The 25,897-nt window shown below is 36.0% G+C and overlaps 1 protein-coding gene across 1 annotated transcript in view; it reads left to right on the top strand.

Annotated features, from left to right (window-relative positions):
• The window catches only part of LOC102802291 (DNA polymerase alpha catalytic subunit-like), a 107,197-nt gene that overhangs the window by 58,019 nt on the left and 23,281 nt on the right, over positions 1–25,897 (top strand). Inside the window, exons 22-31 of the mRNA XM_085498422.1 lie at positions 2,639–2,758; positions 7,031–7,121; positions 8,965–9,089; positions 9,840–9,986; positions 10,367–10,489; positions 17,501–17,533; positions 18,428–18,520; positions 18,894–18,982; positions 24,060–24,176; positions 25,064–25,196. Of these exons, the coding sequence (XP_085354548.1) occupies positions 2,639–2,758; positions 7,031–7,121; positions 8,965–9,089; positions 9,840–9,986; positions 10,367–10,489; positions 17,501–17,533; positions 18,428–18,520; positions 18,894–18,982; positions 24,060–24,176; positions 25,064–25,196 (1,071 nt within the window). The remainder of the gene's footprint in view (positions 1–2,638; positions 2,759–7,030; positions 7,122–8,964; positions 9,090–9,839; positions 9,987–10,366; positions 10,490–17,500; positions 17,534–18,427; positions 18,521–18,893; positions 18,983–24,059; positions 24,177–25,063; positions 25,197–25,897) is intronic.

The following is a 25,897-nucleotide window of genomic DNA, read 5'->3' as shown; positions in this document are numbered from 1 at the left end:
GTCGTGTGCGGTGGGCTCGCACAGCAATTCACACTTATTGTCAAGACCATTAATGAACACAAAGAATTGGGAAATTAAAAGGATCACAAAGTTCTAATGAAAAATTAAACCAATTTGGCTGAGCCAAAAGCTAGGAAACTAGTCTATAATAGTTCACGTTATTTTATTTGCCTGAGCTTTGGAATAAAATCACAAAACGATCCAGAAATACGTAGAGATCAACATAATATAAAATAAGATCGCATTATTTTGTGAATATATATTATGCATGGTCTCAGAAAATGTTTAGAAAGATTAATGTTTCGCGTAGACCAAATATAATCACGCACAAGTATAAATTCAAAGTGTTTTAATACATTGGTGAGAGGTGGCATGTACGTGAACAAGAACATGCACTAAGAAGAAAAAGCAAGCCAAAGTCGAAACGGGGTGTATCATGGACTTGGTACAACATGCGTTGCGACAATTGAGTGATCGTCGACATCATTTTGGGGCACAATTGAACTTCAAGTACGTTGCGAAACTTGCTACGCGGCGATGCTGACATCAAGTGTGTGTTGACCGAAGTTTGACCCCCCCTCCAAGTCACGCACTGAACTGGCGCGTTACCTTAACAACCCTTTTCTTTCTTGGTCCGCGCTTCGATCTCGTAAATTTGTTATCATATCCGGCGGTACTGTAATAACACAACTTGTATCAACTCTGTATTGGCTTTGAATATTTCAACATCGTTTACTTAGTGTGCTGCTTTTCTAATAACGCAAATATGTTTACAGTATTGGACAGGCTCTAAATATTTCAACTTTGCAATGTATTACTTTTATAATAATTACGCAAACTAAGTTATTTTTATTATTGTTGGGACACTAACCCGGGCTATTGGGTCTGTGAATATTTCAATATTACCGACTTGATAATGCGTTGCATTCGTAATTATTACGCAAATATAAACATGGGCGCATTTACTAGTAAATCATTGGAAAAGATAGTCAGGTCCCGGAGTCAGGTGTCTAACGAAAGTCGAGAAAATATTTTAAATACTTGTGACTCATAGGTGAATTATTTTATTCGAAATAAAGTGAATATGTAATATTAACCATACAATAACATACAATATCATGCGTAATGTTAAATTTTTCTATAATAAACTCGCAGCGCACTTCGATCGCATTATTCACGTACATTTCGACTGAACTCTAATAACCACGTGTTTGAATTACGTGCGGCAATGGGCAATGAGTTCACGCACTGACATTTAAATTCGGGCCACCCAGTTTGACGCAAAACGATATAGTTACTTAACATTTGTTCAAAAAATCGGTAAACTCTCGCGAAGAGTTAACTGAAAGGCAACGTCGTTTTTGACCAAAAAAAAACAAACAAAAAAACACGTCAATACAAGCTTATGTGTGCAAGGTTAGATTTATAGAACGTACATGACCGCTTAACTCTGTTTTTTTTAATAATCATGTCGCACGTGAAACACAGGAGACATTTTAGTTCGTCCATTTCTTGTTTACTGATCTTGAACTTTTGGTCTGGAATGCGATACAGGCAAAGAATAAACATTAATGATACCCACCGTTGTCAAATCAACAATAGGCTCGAATCAGGAAGGCTCGGCTATTAACTTCGTAAATAACATTCTTTTCATGTGGTAGACTTTATTCAAGTGTAACAAACGTAAGTGAAATGTATGGACGAGTCATAATACTCGTACCTTCGAAAGTTACGACTTTTACTCTTGGAATTGGTGATAAATACATGCATAAAATACAACATTGTTTCACGCAACAACAATTCGTATACAGCATTGGACTTATGGATTTTTATATTAATAAAATACGTGGGCCGATAATATTACTATATGCTTAGTATTTCCATGCCAGCGATGCTCGTAACCTGCTCGATTTAAAAACAGCTATTTGAAACAAAGACTCATGGAATCACAAAGGAAACTGTTAAGTACGTATTTCACACCTTTCCTACGACCGCGGTTGCAACCGGTATCTGTGGCCACCGCGGTAGAGACCCTTAATTATAAGCAGTCCGCGGCTCTCCCCGGTGTACCGCGGAGAGCCGCGGTGATTACCGCGGTGAACCGCCCGTTTGATTTCCTACTCTTCCCTTAATAAACTTGTCTTTGCCTTTTACTCGTTTACTGCGTGGAGTGTCTTTACGAATGGTTTCAATCTAATCTCAATGACTTCATCAGCATCAAATTGATATGTCAGATCACAAAATTTTGGACAGGGACTGTGTCATTAACAATGACTTGAATTTTTATGTATTAACCATTTGTCAGACATACTGTAGACTACTTTATTTTCACTTAGGATTTATTTTCGCTGTTTTCGCTGGAGGGATAATTCCGTGAAAATAAAATCCAGCGAATATACTTTTTTTCCCTATATTTCACATTAAACTGATCAAAAAATCAGTGAAAATAAATTCCATAAAAAACGCCCAAAAAGCCTTTTCAGCGAAAATTAATTCCAGCGAAAATAAACTATTTCACAGTATCTTGAATTTTTTAAAAAGGAATCATATAATTTTTGTGTTCTGAAATGTTACTTCAGCCAAATAAACTTAAACAGTGACTACAACATTGACATTGACTTGTTATTTTTGACAACAGGCTCGTACATTACTTGGTGGCAGGTCAGAACGCAATGAGTATCTATTACTACATGCATTCCATGATAAGAATTTTATTGTCCCTGACAAAGAATTCAGGAAGAAACAGATTGCTGTTGATGTGAGTAAACAGTCTTGTTTTATGTTTTTGTAGATTCATGATATATCTAAGCATTGACAAAGCATTAGGCGCAATCACATAATATTCACATTCTCCTTATTGTACACATCAGTTGAAAATGTTTTTGTCAAAATTTCGGAAAAATTAAAAATTTTATTTTTCAGAATAAAATAAAAGCATAATAAAGCATAAGCATAAAAAGTTTTTATGACAATTTTATATTGAAATAAAATCATTCCTGTGCATCAATTGCAAAACTTGAAATTGACCAGTAATGTTTCTCTTTTTTAGCTCCGCTGTCGACTTTGTCGAGTGGAGCTTATCATATGAGTGATTGTCCGGCGTCGTCGGTGTCAATGTTTTACTTTTCGACTTCTTCTTGAAAACTACAAGCCTGAATGCTTTGATACTTGGTGTATATGTACCTTGGGTAGACCTCTCTTAGGTTTGTTCATTTCATGTTGATATCTTCAATTCTCTAATTTTGGTGAATATTTTTGTAATTTTTGGTGAAAAGTGATATTTTCGACTTCTTGTTAAAAACTGCAAGTGCAATTGCTTTGATATTACATATATAGGTACTACATGTGGACTTCTCTCAGATTTGTTCATTTTGTAATGATATCTTTAATTCTCTAATTTTGGTGAATATTTTTGCCATTTTTGGTAAAAAGTGATATTTACGACTTCTTGTTAAAAACCAATAGTTCAATTGCTTTGATATTACATATATAGATACTACATGTAGACCTTTCTCAGATTTGTTCATTTTGTGATAATATCTTCAATTCTCTAATTTTGATGAATATTTTTGTAATTTTTGGTAAAAAGTGATATTATCAACTTCTTGTTAAAAACCAAAAATTCAATTGCTCTGCTATTACATATATAGATACTACATGTAGACCTTTCTCAGATTTGTTCATTTCGTGATGATATCTTCGATTCTTTAATTTTGGTGAATATTTTTGTCATTTTTGGTAGAAAGTGATATTTTCGACTTCTTGTTAAAAACTGTAAGTCCGATTGCTTTGATACTATACATATTGTTCATTTTCTAATGATGTCTTCAGTTCTTTAATTGAAATGTGCATTGCCAACAGCGGAGCTATCTCAGCCGATAGGCTGCTTGTTTGCTCTTGACCTTACCGTATTACCCCGGGCACGCGCCCAGGGGCCTGAACATACAAAATCGCGAAAAATTGTGGGTGGGTGCTTACCCGAGGACCACCCCAAAAAAGATTTTAAAAAGTTGTTTTTGTTTTGTATGATAAGGTCAAATAAAGGAATGCTTTCGTACACTTTGTACACGCACTTATTCCTTGATTTATGCGAGGTTTCAATAAACGTGAGCGCTCGGTCAAGATCTGTGGGAACACTAAGACACAGGGTCGAATTTCAAGAATAAAACTTGTTTTATGTCAGCGAATAAAGTTGTATTACTCACTGAAATTGGCTACAAAGCATGGTAAGTATTGTAATCAATGCACAAGTAACCGTGATCAGTGCAAGTCGAAATGGTCGGGAAAAACTACTGCTTGTAATCCAAGAAAGCGATGACCTCATTAGCATAATTTTGTTCACGCACATATTGATACATCGCATCGTAATTACTGAAGAATAGCAGACAGGGTTATGAAACAAATAAACCTTTTATTACTGACAGATGTGAAATGTTTACAAACTATTGTGAATACATAAACATATCCAAATGGCGATACATAAAAAACAGACTGAAAACAAACTCTGGTCGATCTCATTAACATGATTTATTCACGCACCCACACACATGACAAAATTATGATGCAACAAGTTCCCATCGTTGGCATGCCTCATTATGGTTATCGTAATGGACTTGAGGTCGGCAAAATGTTTTTTCTTCAACGACAGAAAAATAATCCACATGACCGTAACGCTGGGTGTATATGATAAAGGGAAGTTGTGCAACCAAATTTGCTCGCAGTTTTTCGTCGATAAAAAAATAACTAAGGCAAAAACTCACGGTTTTTCAGCATTTTTGTAATAAAGAAATTATTCTCTATCAATAATCCGCCCAAAACAGGAACATTTCTACTAATTCTTGTGTTTTTTCGACGTTTTCGAAAGTAGAACATTCCGGAAGGGGTGAAACGAAAGAGCATCGCCAGGCGATGGACGTGGGGTTTTTGGCAACGACCGCAAAGTATTCGTGTCCAGCCATCGGTCGGCCACGTAGACGTAAAAATATGTGTTCTGTTTTTACAAAATGTATTTCAACACAAGTACGACATGGTTGTCTGGGTTTTCTTTCCCGATTGTTGAGTCTTTGCAATGTGTTTACGGTTTGTATAATTATTGTTTTCCTCAAGGCGAAGACAAGCTGAAGGACCATGAAGCTAAATGGCAGTTCCATGCATGGGCTGAGTGAAAGAAAATATTTAATCTAAGCCTAAAATAAAACCTATTATTACACCTCTTTGTGTATTTGTTAATTTTACATGTTTGTCATGACAGTATATCTAAAAAAATCTTCTATTTTGTTGATAATTTCCATTGTTTGGAATGTCTGTTGACAGTGCCCCAATAATTTGTTCTGGAAATCGATTCCCGTTGGTTTCTCCATACTGAGTTTAGGACGGGCGTTGGTCCCGACGTCCGGCATCCATCACAATCACCGAGACAAAACATTGGCCGTAATTCATGGGGATCATGTACCGTAATTTATGGGCTGAAAACCCAAATAATTAAACAAGTATTATTATTAAATATATTTCATTTTACATCGCAAAACTACAACAGAGCTTGGTTGTTTGCAGTGAACCAGTCGCCTTGAAGTCGATACAACTTCAACTAGCCATTTATTACCTTGAAATCAAAAAAATTAAAATTCCAAGAGCATTGGGGAAAATATTAATAACCATTTTTAGCAATCGCTAGTTTTATTTTATCCGAATACATGGAATGCACGAGATTTTCGACATTTATTGGCAACTTCTGCTCTGAAAATGTGGGTGTGATTCTCTCGCAAAATCCTGTTGATAATACGGACAAATATGGTTATGTGACCCAGGTCGTGCTCCGATCAGGTGACTTTCAGCAAATCAATGATGTTGTAACAAAGCATATTTGACGCTAATTGAAGGGTCGTCGTACCGTCCAATCTCCGGCTTCGATTCACATAGTTTTTTTTTGTTCTGTGGCAGGCTTCAAAGTTATTCACTGAAAAACATCGGTATATTTTGACTAACGGAGGGGATTTGACCTCAGTTCAGAAAGAAGAAAAACTAAGCTGAGTCCACGGCGAATCAGTTTTCTTTGTTAGTTGTGAAATAAGGTAACCCAGAGTAGGGTCGACGATTTTCAGCCCTGAAGGACTTCCGCGTGAATCCTGATTCTCGAATTGTTCATTGTCTGGCCACCAAATATTTATGGCTATAACTAAATTTGACACGTTTTTTTTCTAAATTATTCATTTATGTCAAGCTCTGTTCTATTTTTTCAGAGCATGTGGCCGTTTTAGTCAAAATATTTTTTTGTGGGAACACTTTTTACGGTACGTATAGATCGAGCTCATTCACTGATCATGACTTAATTTTGAAAATTGAATGTCAAATTATACCAGACCGCCTGTGGACAGACGTGGTTTTGGTATCGGTATTTTTGGAATTAATCATTAACATTTTCCTCGTTTCTCTGCTCTGTCGAAAGAAGTTACCTATGCCCTTTTCACGTAACTGTCTTATTAAAATAAAATATTACATTTACTGATTTAGAACAAGCACCCAAAACACGTAACAAGAGGTCCCAGTTAAGTTGCTTTGATGATTTGTTGTCATGCAACTATTAGATTTAAAAACCACCATTTCGACTACTCATGTGTGATCAGTGTTTTGGCGAGCAGTCAATGTTTTCAATGAGCGAGCGAGCGAAAAAAAGAGCGATTAAAATGCTGTCGGTTTCCGGTCGGACAAGGCCGCGCAGTTATATTGATACAAGAGGGTTGTATCAAATTGAATGTAATTAACACCAAGCTTTTTAAAAGTTTACAGTTTGAGTATCTCGGTGTCTTAACTATTTTCAAAAAATTTGATTATATAATTTAATATTAAGGGTAATTGAGTGCACAGGAAACCTTTCTAATTAACTATCAGGTGATTTGTATAGAACAGAGCAAAAAATGTATACAAAGTGTACCATTTACACACTAACCTGTGCCTCTAATGAGTTTGTAAATGTGTGCATACTTTAATACACTATAGATTGCATGTTGATGTCTGTGTGTCTTTTCATTAGCATGATGACAATGAAGAAGGCGTTAAAACAAGTAAGAAAGGGCGTAGAAAACCTGCATATGCTGGTGGTTTGGTATTAGATCCAAAGAAAGGTAGGTTTATCTGGACAGCTAGGACAGTCCTACTTATATATCACACTCAACTTTGTTCCACTGGAATTGTTGCATTTCACCTTTTCATAAGGTAACTTTAGGGCTATTTAATTACTATTTATTATTCATCAGTCAGTCACATCCCAGTGTACATTTGTCAGACAGCTCCCGGTGTGCATCAGTCAGACAGCTCCCAGTGTGCATCAGTCAGACATCTCCCAGTGTGCATCAGTCAGACATCTCCCAATGTGCATCAGTCAGACATCTCCCAGTGTGCATCAGTCGGACATCTCCCAGTGTGCATCAGTCAGACATCTCCCAGTGTGCATCAGTCGGACATCTCCCAGTGTGCATCAGTCGGACATCTCCCAGTGTGCATCAGTCAGACATCACCCAGTGTGCATCAGTCGGACATCTCCCAGTGTGCATCAGTCGGACATCTCCCAGTGTGCATCAGTCAGACATCTCCCAGTGTGCATCAGTCAGACATCTCCCAGTGTGCATCAGTCGGACATCTCCCAGTGTGCATCAGTCGGACATCTCCCAGTGTGCATCAGTCGGACATCTCCCAGTGTGCATCAGTCAGACAGCTCCCAGTGTGCATCAGTCAGACAGCTCCCAGTGTGCATCAGTCAGACAGCTCCCAGTGTGCATCAGTCAGACAGCTCCCAGTGTACATTTGTCAGACATCTCCCAATGTGCATCAGTCAGACATCTCCCAGTGTGCATCAGTCAGACAGCTCCCAGTGTGCATCAGTCAGACAGCTCCTACTGTGCATCAGTCGGACAGCTCCCAGTGTGCATCAGTCGGACAGCTCCCAGTGTGCATCAGTCGGACAGCTCCCAGTGTGCATCAGTCAGACAGCTCCCAGTGTGCATCAGTCAGACAGCTCCCAGTGTGCATCAGTCAGACAGCTCCCTGTGTGCATCAGTCAGACATCTCCCAATGTGCATCAGTCAGACATCTCCCAATGTGCATCAGTCAGACATCTCTCAATGTGCATCAGTCAGACAGCTCCTACTGTGCATCAGTCGGACAGCTCCCAGTGTGCGTCAGTCGGACAGCTCCCAGTGTGCATCAGTCGGACAGCTCCCAGTGTGCATCAGTCAGACAGCTCCCAGTGTGCATCAGTCAGACAGCTCCCAGTGTGCATCAGTCAGTCACATCTCTGTGTACATTTGTCAGACATCTCCCAATGTGCATCAGTCAGTCATCTCTGTGTACATTTGTCAGACATCTCCCAGTGTGCATCAGTCGGACATCTCCCAGTGTGCATCAGTCGGACAGCTCCCAGTGTGCATCAGTCGGACATCTCCCAGTGTGCATCAGTCAGACATCCCCCCAGTGTGCATCAGTCGGACATCCCCCAGTGTGCATCAGTCGGACATCTCCCAGTGTGCATCAGTCGGACATCTCCCAGTGTGCATCAGTCGGACATCTCCCAGTGTGCATCAGTCAGACAGCTCCCACTGTGCATCAGTCAAACAGCTCCCAGTGTGCATCAGTCAAACAGCTCCCAAGGTGCATCAGTGTGTCAGAACAGCCACAGTCACACCCATAGCGAGAAGATAAAGCATATTTTTTTCTTAACTCTGCTGTTTGAAATTTGTTGTTGTGAACAGTACACAATAGCCTTTGGCTATTGGGATGGGGGTGTCATATGACCTCATTAATATGCATAAATGTAATTCTAAGCTATCATAGATACAGTGATTTAACCAAATGAATGGTTTGTGATTTCGTTGAACGTTAATGCAAACTATAATCTGTCTCAAGTGAGCTTCAATAGAAAGTGTTTTCATGTAAATATACCACTGACAATTATTTGATTTTGACTTCCAGGTTTTTATGACAAATTTATATTGTTGCTAGATTTCAACAGTTTGTATCCCTCCATCATACAAGAATACAACATCTGTTTTACAACAATATCAAAATCTCACAGTGACACAACACTTGAAGATGCGGTAAATATTCCCTTTTTAATATCACTCCATAATTAATATTGTATATAGTAGAGGGCAGTCTAACAAAGTCAGACTTTTGCTGGTTTCCATTGTCCTGAATTGCAAATAGGAAGCTGGTATCTAGTAATCACCATATTGTTCCACTGGGCTGGTATTTTGACTCAAACACGCTTGACTAAAAGTGACGTAATTGAAAACATTACAATTTTTGTTTACCGTAACAAGTCTGTATTACTGCGATAAATGTCCATTCAGTCTGCCCGCTTAGTCTTCATATTTGAGATGGTTCTGGCATTTCTTGCTATTTATGTAACAAAAAACAATTTTATATTCACGCAACTTTTGAGAGCAAAAGGAGAATCCTGCTTTAGAACGACCACAAGCATAAGCACTGACGTCAGGTAACCAAGGGAAATAGAACAAAGAACGAGAACATGATGACCAATCAGAATGCTAGGACCCTTACAAGTTATCGGCCTCTTGTGGCTTGGTGCACCATCAGGCGGGAACCATCCAAAGTCAGACTCATCACTTATATGCCAGTAGAGGGTAGTCTAATGTATGTAGCAGAAAGAAAGTCACTGTTTAAAGCCAAACAAGTGAGACCAATTTAGGGTACCACATCAAACAGAAATAAGAATACACATATGCAATCAATTCCTTGCCTAGAATGAATAACCATTTATTACATTATTATTGCTGTACATACAGAAAGGTTCAATGTGACAAGTTTACTCATTTTATTCAAAGGATGAAGAAGACGTTTTACCTGATTTACCTGATGGTAATTTAGAGCCTGGAATTCTACCCACTGAGATTAGAAAACTGGTTGAGAGGAGGCGTCAAGTTAAGCAACTAATGAAACAGCCAGATTTGAATTCAGATGTTCTCATGCAGGTCAGTTCATTGGGTCAAGAATGCAGGTCAGTTCATTGGGTCAAGAATGCAGGTCAGTTCATTGGGTCAAGAATGCAGGTCAGTTCATTGGGTCAAGAATGCAGATCAGTTCAATGGGTCAAGAATGCAGGTCAGTTCATTGGGTCAAGAATGCAGGTCAGTTCATTGGGTCAAGAAAGAAAAAAATCATGTGGTTCCTTTAACCCAACCTCTTTTTTGCTGCCAGACCCTGAATGTTTTTTGTCCATATTTGGGAAAACGTCAGAGCATAGAGCATAGCGCCACCAACGAGTTGCGTATTAGTTCACATGAGAGCATTGCGCCACCACAGGGTTGTGTATATTACTTTGTTTCAAATTAATTTATTTTTTATTTTTCAGTATGATATTCGACAAAAAGCGTTGAAACTAACTGCCAACAGTATGTATGGTTGCCTTGGTTTTTCACACTCTAGATTCTATGCTAAACCATTGGCTGCTTTGGTCACCAGCAAAGGCAGAGAGGTAAATATTAATTTGTTACTACCCTGTAATATCACATCACATAATCATTATCAGCCATTCATAGTTAGGCAGAATTGTCGGCCAGTTCCAGTTCAGTAGCATTGTCAGTCATTTGTAGTTAGGCAGAGTGGTCGACTGTTTATAATTAGGCAGAGCTGTCAACCATTCAGTTAGGTGGAATTGTTAGCTGGTTCAAGTTAACCTTTTCATCATCAGTTCTCTTTTCATCACAAATTCAAAAAATAGTCAGTTTGTAGGCGAAATTGTTAGCTGGTTCTAGTTATGGTACCGCAGTTGCAGTTGCAGAATAGACAGTCATTGCAGTTAGGCAGAGTTGTCAGCTCTTTGTAGTTAGGCAGAGTTGTCACCCAATTTACCATACTTATCCGGGTAAGAGCTCATGCCTGAGCAAACGCCCACCCCCTACTTTTGACACAATAAAGAAGTTGAGGTCATATCCAGGCACGCGCCTTTTCTTTTCTACAGAAAAAATATAAAAAAAACTATTTTCTATTCGTTGACTACGGTTGTGTTAACAGTTGACTTTCTTGAAGTCTGGCGTGATGCTTATAAAAATTCTTTAAATATAATTGTTAATTGCCTAAAACAAGTGGGGAACGCGAAATAGCTGTGACAGATTTTTGCTTTCAGGGTAACGCGTTCACCGCTGATTTTTTTCAGAATCATAACAGTCAGCAAGTCTATAAAAATATATATTAAAGCAGAAACGGTAGTTCTCTTTTTAGCTCTGCTGTCGACTTTGTCGAGCGGAGCTTATCATATGATACTTTTTCGACTTCTTCTTGAAAAATACAAGCCTGAATGCTTTGATACTTGGTGTGTATGTACCTGGGGTAGACCTCTCTTAGATTTGTTTATTTCATGATGATATCTTCTCTAATTTTGGTGAATATTTTTGTAATTTTTAGTAAAAAGTGATATTTTCGACTTCTTGTTTAAAACCACAAGTCTGATTGCTTTGATATTACATATATAGGTACTACATGTGGACCTCTCTCAGATTTGTTCATTTTGTGATGATATCTTCAATTATCTAATTTTGATGAATATTTATGTCATTTTTGGTAAAAAGTGATATTTTCGACTTCTTGTTAAAAACCAAAAGTCCAATTGCTTTGATATTACATATATAGGTACTACATGTGGACCTTTCTCAGATTTGTTCATTTTGTGATGATATCCTCAATTCTCTAATTTTGGTGAATATTTTTGTTATTTTTGGTAAAAAGTGATATTTTTGACTTCATGTTTAAAACCACAAGTCTGATTGCTTTGATATTACATATATAGGTACTACATGTGGACCTCTCTCAGATTTGTTCATTTTGTGATGATATCTTCAATTATCTAATTTTGATGAATATTTATGTCATTTTTGGTAAAAAGTGATATTTTTGAATTATTGTTGAAAACAGCAAGTCCAATTGCTATACATACTTATACATATTGTTCATTTTCTAATGATATCTTCAGTTCTTTAATTGAAATGTGCATTGCTAACAGCAGAGCTATCTCAGCCGAGAGGCTGCTTGTTGAAATATGTCATGGCCGGCCATTTGGTTTGTGCTTTCTTAGAACGATTCAAACAAATCGTATAAGGAGAGCCGCTAAGCAAGTGTCGCACTTGTTCGGCTTTAGCGTCGTCGACAATGAAACCAATGTTGCAATATTGTAGCAACCCGTACCTGGGAGAGTGGTTGAAATCACGTTATTTGGGCTTTATAAAATATTTGCTAGCAGCTTGCGAATCCATAACTGGGGCCAGCAATTTTGCAATGTCATGCCAAAGACTGCCAACTTTTTTACCATCTTTTATCACTGCTATTGCATTTCTGTCATGAAAACTATTCTTCTGTCGTTGGATAAAAAAGAAAAACTTCCTATTTCAAGTCCTCTGCGATATCCATATAGTGAGACATTCCAACCGCCAGAACTTGCTGAATGATAACTTTCACTGTGATTGATAAGCGTCGAGTCTGATAAGAAAGCAATTAATGGTCACGATTTGACCTTTATGATGAAATACTAGTAGTGATGTCATTCTTAGCCAATCAGTAAAGCAGATGCATAATGGTCAAAGATGATTGCCAGACTGTAAACAAAAGCATCGTGTGCCATCGCAGCAGAGCGACCCCATTTTTCTTGTCTCTTTATTGTGATTAGACATGAATGAATAGTGTCAAGCTGACAAACTGCGAAATCCGTGGATTAAAAGTACAAAATGTGTAGGACGATATCGACGTACTTCAGGAAGTAGTTGTGGGGATTTTGTTCGACGGCTACAGTGACGTTGTCTTGGACTTTGAGGGTTTTGAGTTTGAAGAAAATGGCAATGAACGTACAAATATTAAAAGATCTGAGAAGTTTTTTCAAACAGCTATGAATTTTTATAATTTTCAATGTGTAAATTTGTAAATTATTATTGATCTTGTATGACAGTTGATTCGTAATTTGTTGCGACCGGAATTTTACGCAATTTAACCCCTGACATTTTAATTCATTTTGAGTCGCGCGTATTGGGCGTGTTTGTCGGTGAGAAAATCCTAATTCAAATGATTCCTCACTGTCGATTTTTTATTATTTTTGGTTTATTTCTCACAGTATAAGCAATACATTAATTTTGTTTTACTTCTAGTGTTGCATATTGTTCATTTATTTCCGTTGCATGTTTTCATTTGCCGTTCTATTCCCTGCCGCAGTTTGATCTGCGTGTTGAAAATTTTCGTGATTTTTTGCCGGGGATCTCCTGGCAAACGCCCACCCCTTTTTTTTGGCAATTTTCCATGTTCAGGACCCTGGGCTTATACCCGGATAAATACGGTATGGTACCACAGTTGTAGTTAGGTAGAATAGACACTCGTTCCAGTTAGGCAGAGTTGTCAACCATTTGTAGTTCGGTAGAGTAGTCAGCCATTCATCTCTCAGTAGCATTGTCAGTCATTTGTAGTTAGGCTGAGTGGTTGAGTGTTTGTAATTAGGCAGTACTGTCAACCATTCAGTTAGGCAGAATTGTCAGATGGTTCTCGTTAAGGTACCAATGTTAGTCAGTTTTAGTATAGTATATAGTATAGGTATTCTGATATTCATATTAATATAAAAAAATATTGAGGTGTTGTAGCAGATATTATCACTAAACTATCCTGTATTCTGATATTTGTATTGATATTGAGGTGTTGTAGCAGATGTTATCACTAAACTATCCTGTATTCTGATATTTGTATTGATATTGAGGTGTTGTAGCAGATATTATCACTAAACTATCCTGTATTCTGATATTTGTATTGATATTGAGGTGTTGTAGCAGATATTATCACTAAACTATCCTGTATTCTGATATTTGTATTGATATTGAGGTGTTGTAGCAGATATTATCACTAAACTATCCTGTATTCTGATATTTGTATTAATATTGAGGTGTTGTAGCAGATATTATCACTAAACTATCCTGTATTCTGATATTTGTATTGATATTGAGGTGTTGTAGCAGATGTTATCACTAAACTATCCTGTATTCTGATATTTGTATTAATATTGAGGTGTTGTAGCAGATATTATCACTAAACTATCCTGTATTCTGATATTTGTATTAATATTGAGGTGTTGTAGCAGATATTATCACTAAACTATACTGTATTCTGATATTTGTATTGATATTGAGGTGTTGTAGCAGATGTTATCACTAAACTATCCTGTATTCTGATATTTGTATTGATATTGAGGTGTTGTAGCAGATATTATCACTAAACTATCCTGTATTCTGATATTTGTATTGATATTGAGGTGTTGTAGCAGATATTATCACTAAACTATCCTGTATTCTGATATTTGTATTGATATTGAGGTGTTGTAGCAGATATTATCACTAAACTATCCTGTATTCTGATATTTGTATTAATATTGAGGTGTTGTAACAGATATTATCACTAAACTATCCTGTATTCTGATATTTGTATTGATATTGAGGTGTTGTAGCAGATGTTATCACTAAACTATCCTGTATTCTGATATTTGTATTAATATTGAGGTGTTGTAGCAGATATTATCACTAAACTATCCTGTATTCTGATATTTGTATTAATATTGAGGTGTTGTAGCAGATATTATCACTAAACTATCCTGTATTCTGATATTTGTATTGATATTGAGGTGTTGTAGCAGATATTGTCACTAAACTATCCTGTATTCTGATATTTGTATTGATATTGAGGTGTTGTAGCAGATATTATCACTAAACTATCCTGTATTCTGATATTTGTATTGATATTGAGGTGTTGTAACAGATGTTATCACTAAACTATCCTGTATTCTGATACTCATATTAATATTGAGGTGTTGTAACAGATATTATCACTAAACTATCCAGTATTCTGATATTTGTATTAATTTTCACCTATATCCAACATTAATGAATAATTTGTGTTATCAATTCAATTGCCTTCATCTAATAATAGAATTCTATTCTTTTTGAACAGAAAACCCATTAGTGTGAGTTATGTGACTACATAGCATGTAAACACATTGTAACACTCTTTATCAATTCATTGGCTTTTGCATTATAATTCATAAAAATTATCTTCTTTTTATTATTATCTTAAAATTATTATTAGCAATCAATTATTAAGCCATCCCAATACTATTGCTTTTTGTTGTTTCTGCCTATAATTTCCCTCAGGAGAAAAAAAAAATAGTTTAAGTATTTAATATTTCTTGTAATCAGTAATTTGTCTCTTGTGTTCGTGTTTTATTGTATTTCTCAAGGGAACATTTAGTGTCAAAATGCTGATGTCTGCAACTGAAATGGTCTAAATATTACAATAATGCAACTACAGAATGGGATAATCATGTCATTTTTTCTGCAATTAATTTTGTAATATATATTTCACCGCAGTTGAAGTTGTATTGTCAAAATTAATAAATAGAACAGCTCTGGGATTACTTGCTTATAGTTGAACATATCACAGAGTAGTTTTGTAGCTTTGATTGTGATTAAGTTTTCATCATCTTAGGGTGTCACCGAATTGCATGCAAGATTCTTTATTTGATAATTGAATATGAACTATTTACAAATATTCAATGTGTAAAGTAATTCCCATTATGATTAATGAGATGAACGTTGTTTCTAATAGCCATTAGAACCCTTCCATGTTTATAAGATACCTATTTTACTCTTGTTACTACAGTGTTTGGGTAAACATTAATCATTTCATACCTTCTAGGTTAGCTGTGTTAAGCTTTCTCCCAAAGTAAGCTTATTGTTGTGAAGACAATAAATAAATTTATCACATGAATTTTCAAGGATTTTCAAAGGATTGTAAATTAACCCTTAGGGAGCCAAAAAATTTATACAATAGCATTCAACAAATTACGCAGACTTCTAGCAACAAAGTTTATTCCCACCAAAACAGACGTGGTGTTGATAACATAATGCATTTTAATGAACATCTAATGAAATTGACATTTTCTCAAAACAAACTGTACCAAATTCCCTGCAAAACTGAATTAGATTATGCTGCTGCTGTTGTTGTTGTTGTTGTTGTTGTTGTTGTTGTTGTTGGAGAACTTTTCAGTACTTCATTTGGTTTGGGAAACTAGGGATTGAGGACTTGGACTGGAGATCTCCAAGTAATAAAAAGTTCACGTTGCAAACTCAGCAATCATCATTCTCAACCCCAATCACAGCATGTCACATTGTCGCTATGATTCGTAATTTCCCAGTTTCAAAGTTATGTCTAGACGTTTGTTTTCTGAACACAATTTAAAATGCACATTGTGATGATCAATTCTAAGTCTGATTTTAGTGTCCAGTAGTACTGTAAAATCTGTATTAGTAGCCGCAACTTCTATTGAAATGGTACAATACACATATGAGAAATGATTAATTTTGATTTTTGGTTCTCAATTGTTCAAAAAGAATGGGTGCGGCTTTTATTGGGGATGCTGCTTCTAATACAGATTTTACGGTAGCACCAAAATTCAATTACTAGGTTTTTCTTGAAAATGTTACAGAACTTTAGTATATTCAATGCAAGGCCATCCTAGAGTAGACCATAGTACAGTCAGTATAAGTACAGTCAGTATAGCGGATCTTGATTTTGTCAATCCTGTTGCCCAGCCATATTGACAACTAGGCAGACACTGCTTGAGTGAAAAAAATATATGAATGCAAAAACACTGCAGAATAAATGAATAAAAACATTGCAAATAATTTGTTCTTAAAGAAATTACTGTGTGATAAGACATATAATGAACTTGTTTGGCAGCGTACGTGTCAATAACTGAGAACCAGTATGGTGACCCACCATATTCTTTATTTTATTTTCTTCATTGTTGTTTATGAAATGTCTAGTACAAAAATAAAGCAAATGTCATTTTTAGTAGTGTCAGAGGTACATTACTTGGGGTTTGCAACTACGGTGACATGATATCAAGATCCCGTTTCAATCTTGCTTTCGCATAAGCATTCCAACTCAGAAAAATGCGCATGCCCGAGGTAACTAGAATACTGGGATGTCCAGATGGATTAAAATAGCTGCTCATGATATGACGGATTACGATAACTATATTTTCTGTTCATTTTCGATGTATTACTTTTTTTCACTATGAATGTGGTAATACATGTTTTATTATTTTATTACAAACCGCCTATGTTGTTTCAAAAGATTGTAGCATCAGTCTCGCTATCTACGACATGAGACTTAAATGGGATCTTGGCATGATGTCACCATACAGTACTATGCACTTTGCAAACTCCAAGTAATGTACCTCTGGTAGTGTTAATTAATATTAATATCTCTTTTTGATTTGCATACTCTATTGGGATGTACTTTTAATATAGCAGACATTGTATATCTGGGTTTTAACTTGCATACTCTATTGGGATGTACTTTTAATATAGCAGACACTGTACAACTGGGCAGTGTTTCCCCTGAAATCCCACAACTGTGTGGTTTCAATTAATATAATAATACAGCATTTCATTTCTTTCTTTAGATCTTGATGCAGACAAAGGAACTTGTGCAAAAGGTAATTCATTTTCTTAATTAATTGGTGACTTTAAACCAGAATAAAGCAATGAAATTTTACAAGCAAGATCCTGTCAGTGAATACTTAATTACTGGTTTTGGGTTCAATGGACTAGTTTTACTGAGTAGTAGGATGATGCTGTGTCCAAAATCTGGATTACTCTGGATGGATGAAAGTGGGTGACTTATTCTCAAAAAACTTTGAACAGATTTTCGTTGTGCTGCTGCCTTGTTGAGTGTAAATGGCAATTTGTTCATAAGAAGTCTATTAGCCACAAATTATGCAAATTAACAAATATAATATAAAAATTAAATAAAATATTCAATAAAATAAGGGAATTAAACTTATTGTCATGAAGTAAACAATTATTTCATACATACAGGCAAGCCATTTTAAAAAAGGAGTTGAAAATAGCCATTTTTACCAAAACTTGCAAAAATTAGAGAATTAAAGCTAGTGTCGCAAAATGAAGAAATCTGACCATTTGATCCACTTGATGTGTCTACATATAAAATCAGAAATGTTGTTTTCAACTGTACAGAAGAACTATATCAGCTGACAGTCTGCTTGTTGACTACTGTGTTCAGAGCACACAATGGGAGTCTTTGTAGTTAGTTCATCTGTGTAGGCATCTATTTAAAGATGTCTGTATATGTGTGTCTATTATACCAATACCTCAAGAACCAATCATTAGATTTCAAATAAACATGGTATGTAGATGCTTTGGGATAATGTGCAGACTGAAATATGTAAATATTTCCCTCCTTCCCAAACTAAAATATTTTTTTGGGGGGAAAACAAAAACTATTTTTTATTTTAAATGTGTATTCTACTGATTTTGACCTTTTGATGTATCAAAAATCTTGTACATCTATATTTTGTTTATGTTTTCAGATGAATCTTGATGTAATCTATGGTGATACAGATTCTATTATGATTAATACCAATACAACTGATTTAGATCAAGTGTTCAAAGTAGGAAACAAGGTAAAAGACATAGTTCAAATGCAGTCAGACTATTTGTCGTTGACCTAGCTTGGTTTTTGTTCACAACTGATTCTCCAAGATGACTTGGTTCATTTCAATCAAACTTGGTGTTGGCAAGCAGATGTAATCCTATTCTGTATAACTCAGTGTGAACTAATGCCAATTTCATTCACATAACAAAATATATATTGTGTTGTATCTGCAATATATTAATTACAAATATTTACACTTTTATTTGGTTATTTATAGTAGTTGAGATTCAAAGTTGATTTATGAATCATTGACTTAAACGTCATCTTGGTGACGTCAGTTATATTGTTGACTGGGGCTATGTCATTTTATACCTTTAGTAATTATTTTCTAATGGTTACAGGTTAAAAGTGAAGTTAACAAGCTCTATCGGTTGTTAGAAATTGACATTGATGGTGTGTTCCAGTCAATGCTGTTACTGAAGAAAAAAAAGTGTGTATTTTTGATGTTTTTATGTAGTTAGATACTCGGGAGGGGTTAATGAAGAAAATTTACACAGATTTAATAGATAAAAGCCCACATAAATTTACAGCAACATAACTGTGAACCAAAAAGCTCAAAACATAATTTACACCTTAGAGTTTCTGATAGTCAACCTCTTATTAGCCCCCGCCGGATCTGCGACCCGGGCGGGTGTATTAATTTGGGTCGTGTCTGTGCCAATGTGTGTGCACATTTTCATGTTAACAGCTTTTTCTCACACATGTGTGATCCAATTCAGTTAAGAGTTGGTACAGAGACAGAAATTGATGGTGCTATTAAGCACATTAAGTTATTTTTTCGATTCTTCAAAGTTTCACAGTGTTTTTCCTTGATTTTTAACATTTTTCCTTCAAAACTGCTGGAAAATCCGACTTTTCCCCAAATTACCCGAGTTTAATCCGAGTTTTGATGACGCTTACGCAGTTCTCGTCTCGGTGGAAATCAGTCATTTTTGTGAGGATATTGTATCCCGGAATTGTATCTTTATTTGCGCGACACTTATATGGACAAAACTGTGTCTCGTCAATTTCAAAGGTAAGAAACTGTGCTTGTTATGGTATTTATACACTTTGTATTATCGTTTGTGTCTCGGGTTTGGTGATCGTGAGAAACTATTGCTAACCTGGCGAGAGTTTCGCCAGAAAAACTGCCTTTTTATTATGGTTGTAGGAACTGATTATGTATTGTGTAAATTGAAAGTTTACCTCGTGATTTAAGAGGTTTGCAGTGCTCTCACCGGGATTCAAAGGTCGTGGTGGTGTCGGCGCAATGCTGCTCTGAGACGCTTGCCAGACTCTGCCTCGCTCAAAATCATTATCGCCATGCTTGATTTCCGCAACATTTACATTTGTTTATGATTTCCACAGCTATTGTTCTATGAGATGCGTCCTCGCTGTTCATAAACAGCCATAAACAAGTTTAGTTGGGTCGGCATGTACTCATTGAAAGTGTTGGTTTATTTACGCAATCCACTGATCACGCAATAGGCGAAGTTAAAAATATGTCGCTACTCAGGAGAGCTTGCCCACAACGCTAAATGTCCCAATATAAACATACCGGTATGTTTATTTTTTTCCACAGAAAAATTCCACCCGGTACATTTTTATTTGGGACGGTATGTTTATTAGTCCCCGTTCGGACATAGTCCGAAAACGGGGACTTATGTTTTGCCCTGTGTGCGTCCGTGCGTGCGTCCGTGATCACCTGTATCTCGAACATGCATGGACCGATTAAGTTCAAACTTCACTCATACATCACACATTATATGGGACATATGCACATGCATTTTTTCAATGATCCGATTAACGATAGCCGAATAGCGGCCATTTTAAGGCCGAAAATGCATCAAAATCGCACATTTTCACCATTCCGGACCCGGATCTCAGTTATGCATGGACGGATTTTGTTCAAATTTAGTACATACATTAAACATAATAGGACCTTGATGCACGTCATTTTTTTTTTTCGATCGGGTTTTAAATGGCTGACTGGCGGCTATTTTGTTTTAAAGAATTCAGTTCTGGATCCGTATCTGAGACATGCTTGGATTGATCAAGTTCAAACTTCACACACACAAGGTACATCATGTCACGAATATGTATGTGCATTTGTTTCATGATCTCATTAACGATAGCCAAATGGCGGCCGCTTTAAGGCCGAAAATGCATTGAAATCGCACATTTTCACCATTCCGGACCCAGATCTCAGTTATGCATGGACGGATTTCGTTCAAATTTGGTACTTACATTAAACATAATAGGACCTTGATGCACGTCATTTTTTTTTTTTCAGATCAAGTTCAAAATGGCCGACTGGCGGCCATTTTGTTTTAAAGAATTCAGTTCTGGATCTGTATCCGAGACATGTCTGGATTGATCAAGTTCAAACTTCACACACACATGGTACATCATGTCACAAATAGATATGTGCATTTGTTTCATGATCCGCTTAACAATAGCTGAATGATGGCCATTTTAAGGCCGAAAATGCATCAAAATCACGTATTTTCACAATTCCGGAACTGGATCTCAGTCATGCATGGATGGATTTTGTTCAGATTTAGTACAATGTGTGTTGTACATATGCAGGTGCATTTCGGTCATGATCTGCTTTGAATGTATATGTCACTCAAATATGAACGGAACGGGGACGTGTCATTGACAATGACTTGTTTATTTTTCTAAATCGGGCCGATTAAAAAAAAAATCATGCCTTTTTCCCCATGAGAAACGAAGCCAAAAGATCGCACTTAAACATCGGTAAATCTAGTCTTCCGTGTTGCTTTCACCATGAGGTCGCTGAACTGTCATATTTAAATGCTTTATGATAATTTGAGCACGTGGGCACCATCCAGCATTTTGATTGGTTGATTAGCGACTTGACCTATCTGGTCAATAAACACCCTCGTGGGCATGGATAACATGGCGGATATCGTCTCATCGAGCGTTAACATGTTAACCGAAAACATTTGCTTAAGATAAAACTAAGTTGAATTTTACTTGCATTTCATAACAATTCAACGAATTTATATTTTGTACGTTAATATAATCACTACTGAGTACTAATCAACAATTACAACACTTCGAAAACAAGTAAGCTACCGTACCGTGATGATTTGCTACCAACAAAAAAATAATGCATAATAAATATAGTGACTATTTTTTGTTGTCGTGTGAACAGTTTTTTTGATTGACTGTAATTTTCCAACATTTCATGATGCCTATTGTAGAACCAAATTCCCAGCCAGTCCGACTCGAGTAGTGATTGGTTTGCTATTTCATTACATCTTGCAGCCTTTCAAACAGTATATTGCTAGACATGCATCAATTGTTGTCCATGTATATTCCTAATTGCTCAGTGTAAACTGCAATTTCTTTCTCGCTGGTATGAATATATTAAGTAATATGTTTTCGTACTGAAAAGACTGTACTCAAATATCTTTTTTAATTAAATTTAACAGCTAATGGGAGCACATACATTGTATGCTACAACCTCTGCTTACTTTTGACTAAATGTTTTTTTTGTTTTTTTCAGGTGCAGAGCCAGAATTTCTTTCTCAGAAAGCAAAGCCACTGAAACTGCATATATTACAAAAGCATACTATTTGCTGCATGTCTGACAATTGTATAAAGTTTTGCAGGTCGTCTTTTTCTTTTCTTTGAGAAGTGCTGTCAACCAAAGCATAAATCAGGGATCTCGCCAGCCCAAAGTGAGTGCCGGTCGGTCATAAATATTAATGAGCTATGTGAATATTAATTACAATGAATATTAATGAGTTCGGTCGCAGCAAATATTTTTATTATGTTTCACAATTTAGAAGGGTTTGAATTTAAAAATTAAATATATTCGAAATGCGAATGCTGCAGACTAAAAAACAGAAACAAATAAATTATTGTTGCATTATTAATGTCTATTGTAAAAAGTTAAATAAAGCGCATTTGAAACGTTTTAGCCAGGAATATTTTCACGATCTTATTTACTTCAAATACATTCTCCTTCAAAAAAATCGACAATGTAATTATTTGGAGTATTGATGTAATTTATTATTTGTATCATCAATTTCTAAAACGTATATATTCACAGTAATGAACGAACAAATAAAACTTTCGAACTTTCAACGTTACGACGTGACATAACTTACTTCGCGATGTTATACACTGATTATACCAATAATTCCTTTTACTCAGTCATTGTTTACAAATTATAATGCGTGTCGGTCGGTACATAATTATAATAACAATTGGACAATAGTCCTGGTCGGAAGCATTTCCATGGTGGTCGCTAATTTTGAGTGCCGGTCGGGGCCGACCACCGTGGCGAGATCCCTGATAAATATGTGTTTCTCTGTACATAAAAGTTCAATTTCACACGATTTGTTAATATTAATGTATGATAATAAAAACTTGATAATATTTTTCAGGATTCTTGCACTTTATTTGTATCATTGTCATATGAGAAGTACTCTTGTCCTTATTTAGAGATATTTAAACTAATTCAGGGCCCATAAACTACATCTGTAGATCTGTACATGAAGTACATGGGAAGTAAAGTTGTTGACACATGTAATGTACACCAAGGATCATTGCAGTTTCTCAGTTCCTCATCTGGTGCTAGTACTTGTAGGACAGTATCTTTGCCCTGTTACTGTCTAAAATATCAGAAGTTTTTCACTGGAACAGTTCTGTGATTGACAGTGTTCTTGTATTAGGAATACAGTTGTACAAGGAAGTTTATCCAAACAGACACAACACTGACTCTTCAACATATTTGCATACCTGTTGTACTTGTTTGTTGCTCTCTGGTGTTCTTGCTGAGACCAGGATGGTGAGTGCTATAAACTTGAAAATGCCATAGAAATCATGTTTGCCAATTTATGTCCATGCCAAAAACTGGACAAATTATATGTTGCAACTTTCAAATGACAACAAGTGAAGGCAGTGTCATTCATGACTTCTTTGATTGGATAAATTTGTACGACTTGGAAGCCATTTTTCCCCTCAAAAAACTAAAAAAAAACAAGCTTTTTCTCAGATATGTGTCATCCAGTTTTGTTCGAAGTTGGTACAGGAACAGGTAATAATTGTTTACAAGTGCACATCGCATTATATGTTTAACAAGTTATAAATTGTCTCAGAAAAGCCAAATGAATAAATTTTTACCCCACCCCCTAAAATTGTAACACATCAATTCTGAACATTTAATAATGGAATTTTAATACAGCTCATAATGAATTAATTCACTCTGACACAAACCCAGTTCATTATAAGTTTTTAAATTTTTTTTCTGAGCGGGGCTATGACATGACATGTCTTGTTTGTTTATTATTATTCATTGACTCAAATTGCTTGTTATTCAGACAACTAGATGACAAACAGGCTTCCATTATTGGTGAATATCGCATACAAGGCACCTAAATTGACAACATACTTGAAATGTCAAATGACTTGTCTGGTTGGCTGATTGTATTTTATTTTGTATCATAAACAAATCGTTGATTTCATGATGGCTACTGTTTCCATGGTTTCAGATATGCTGCTCTTGCAATTCAGAAACTCCCAAATGGTAAAATAAGCACAACTCAAGAACTCAAAGGTTTGGATATTGTAAGAAGAGATTGGTGTGATCTTGCTAAAGATACTGGCAAGTAAGTAACCAACCGCTATCTTAATGTTGCTTTGCAAGTATTTTATATAGAACAAGTACAGTCCCTTTTTCAGGGCCGGGTAAATGAGGAAAATTTGAAATATGATTAGTTCATGTAATTTAGTTTGTAATGTTCTTATTTTTATCTCAAAAGGAAGGAAGTGTGTGTGTGTGTGTGTACTTGGATTGCTATATGTTGCGAGGACAAAAATACAGATATATAGCAACTTCCGAGGACATACACACCTTCCGAGGACCTTTTTCATAGTTCTCGGAAAACATAATTTATATTAATAGTTAATTCGATTATTAATACGTTTTGCGTAGCTTAGGTTTAGTATCGGGGGAAGATATGGTTCAGTTTATATTAATATTAATAAAATTGTACCGTACCTTCCCCCGATACTAAACCTAAGCTTCGCAAACATTTCTATGTTCAGTCACGGGAAATTCAACTCTTGTTTAATTAAACTTAATTAAAATGCAATTCTCCATTGTATTGCATTGTAATTGAGTTTAATTAAACTCCAATTAAAACGTAACCCTATATAGGAACGCGTTTTAATCGAGTTCATATCACAACTATATTAAAAGTTAATCCAATGAAGTCCTCGGAACATATAGCAATACAAGTATCTGTGTGTGTGTCTCTGTCTGAATGTGTCTTTGTTATATGTTAAATTTGGCTCATAAGTGCCCGGAAATAATCTACAGATATTATTAGGTTTTGATTGATACCATGAATATTGATGATCTTATTTCCATAGATGTCTCAAAAATGTTTTAATGAAAATTGGTGCTCTGGGATAAGCCTCAGACCTATTTGTTCATATCCATGAATATTAATGTCATAAAATTTGTTAAAACTCTAATTGTTTTATTTCCAAGCTATGTGATTGGGCAGATACTATCGGCTGAGTCCAGAGAGATCATTGTTGAAAACATTCACAATAAATTAACAGATGTTGGAGAAAAAGTGGCTAATAATGAAATGCCAAGAAAAATGTATGAAATTAATAAGGTATGACTTTGAACTTCACTCTGTCGATTCAGTAATGTACATTTTTCAGTTTCTTAATGTGAACCACCAAGTCTGTGGTCTGTTTGGACCATCATTGTCCCATTCTACGAATATATCTCTGCCACCAAGAGATCTTATGCCTGCGTTCATTGATCCATGCGTCATAGTGGCACTACTTTCAAAGATGCCCACCATAACATTGCCATGCAGATGTTTGGTTTTCGAACCCAACGTAAGCGTATACATTGTTTGTAGATTCTGGGTATTTTCAAAGTGAGAAGCTCATTTTTTACTTTGGTGTGGGGTAGGACGATTTAGTCATCAATACTACGAAGTGCTGTCTTTTGTTTCATATTTGCTTGTCTGGCATTCAACAGGACGGCCAGTTTGATGTATTGTATTGTAACGATTTGATTTTATACGGTTCTCGGCGATGCGTGGCTGTCACAAGGTAAATTATACGGTGAAGTATTATGGTGTGGTAGAATCGCCAAACGTCATACAGAAATGCAATGGCCTAAATAAAGTACAGTCACCGACCTTGTGGTTGGGTTCTTTACCCCAAAATACACAATGTAAATAATGTAAAGATATATTGATATTGGTATATGATCATACACAGTAATGCCAGGGTAGAACTTTGGGATAGAACACGCACACCCGCAACAAACATGAACGCACTTCAAGAAACACAAGTATAT

Source organism: Saccoglossus kowalevskii, chromosome 1 (assembly GCF_978046115.1).
Source record: "Saccoglossus kowalevskii chromosome 1, keSacKowa6.1, whole genome shotgun sequence".
In the NCBI taxonomy this organism is placed as follows: domain Eukaryota; kingdom Metazoa; phylum Hemichordata; class Enteropneusta; family Harrimaniidae; genus Saccoglossus; species Saccoglossus kowalevskii.
The sequence above is the reverse complement of the archived record's forward strand: the minus strand, read 5'-3'. Positions and strand labels throughout refer to the sequence as shown.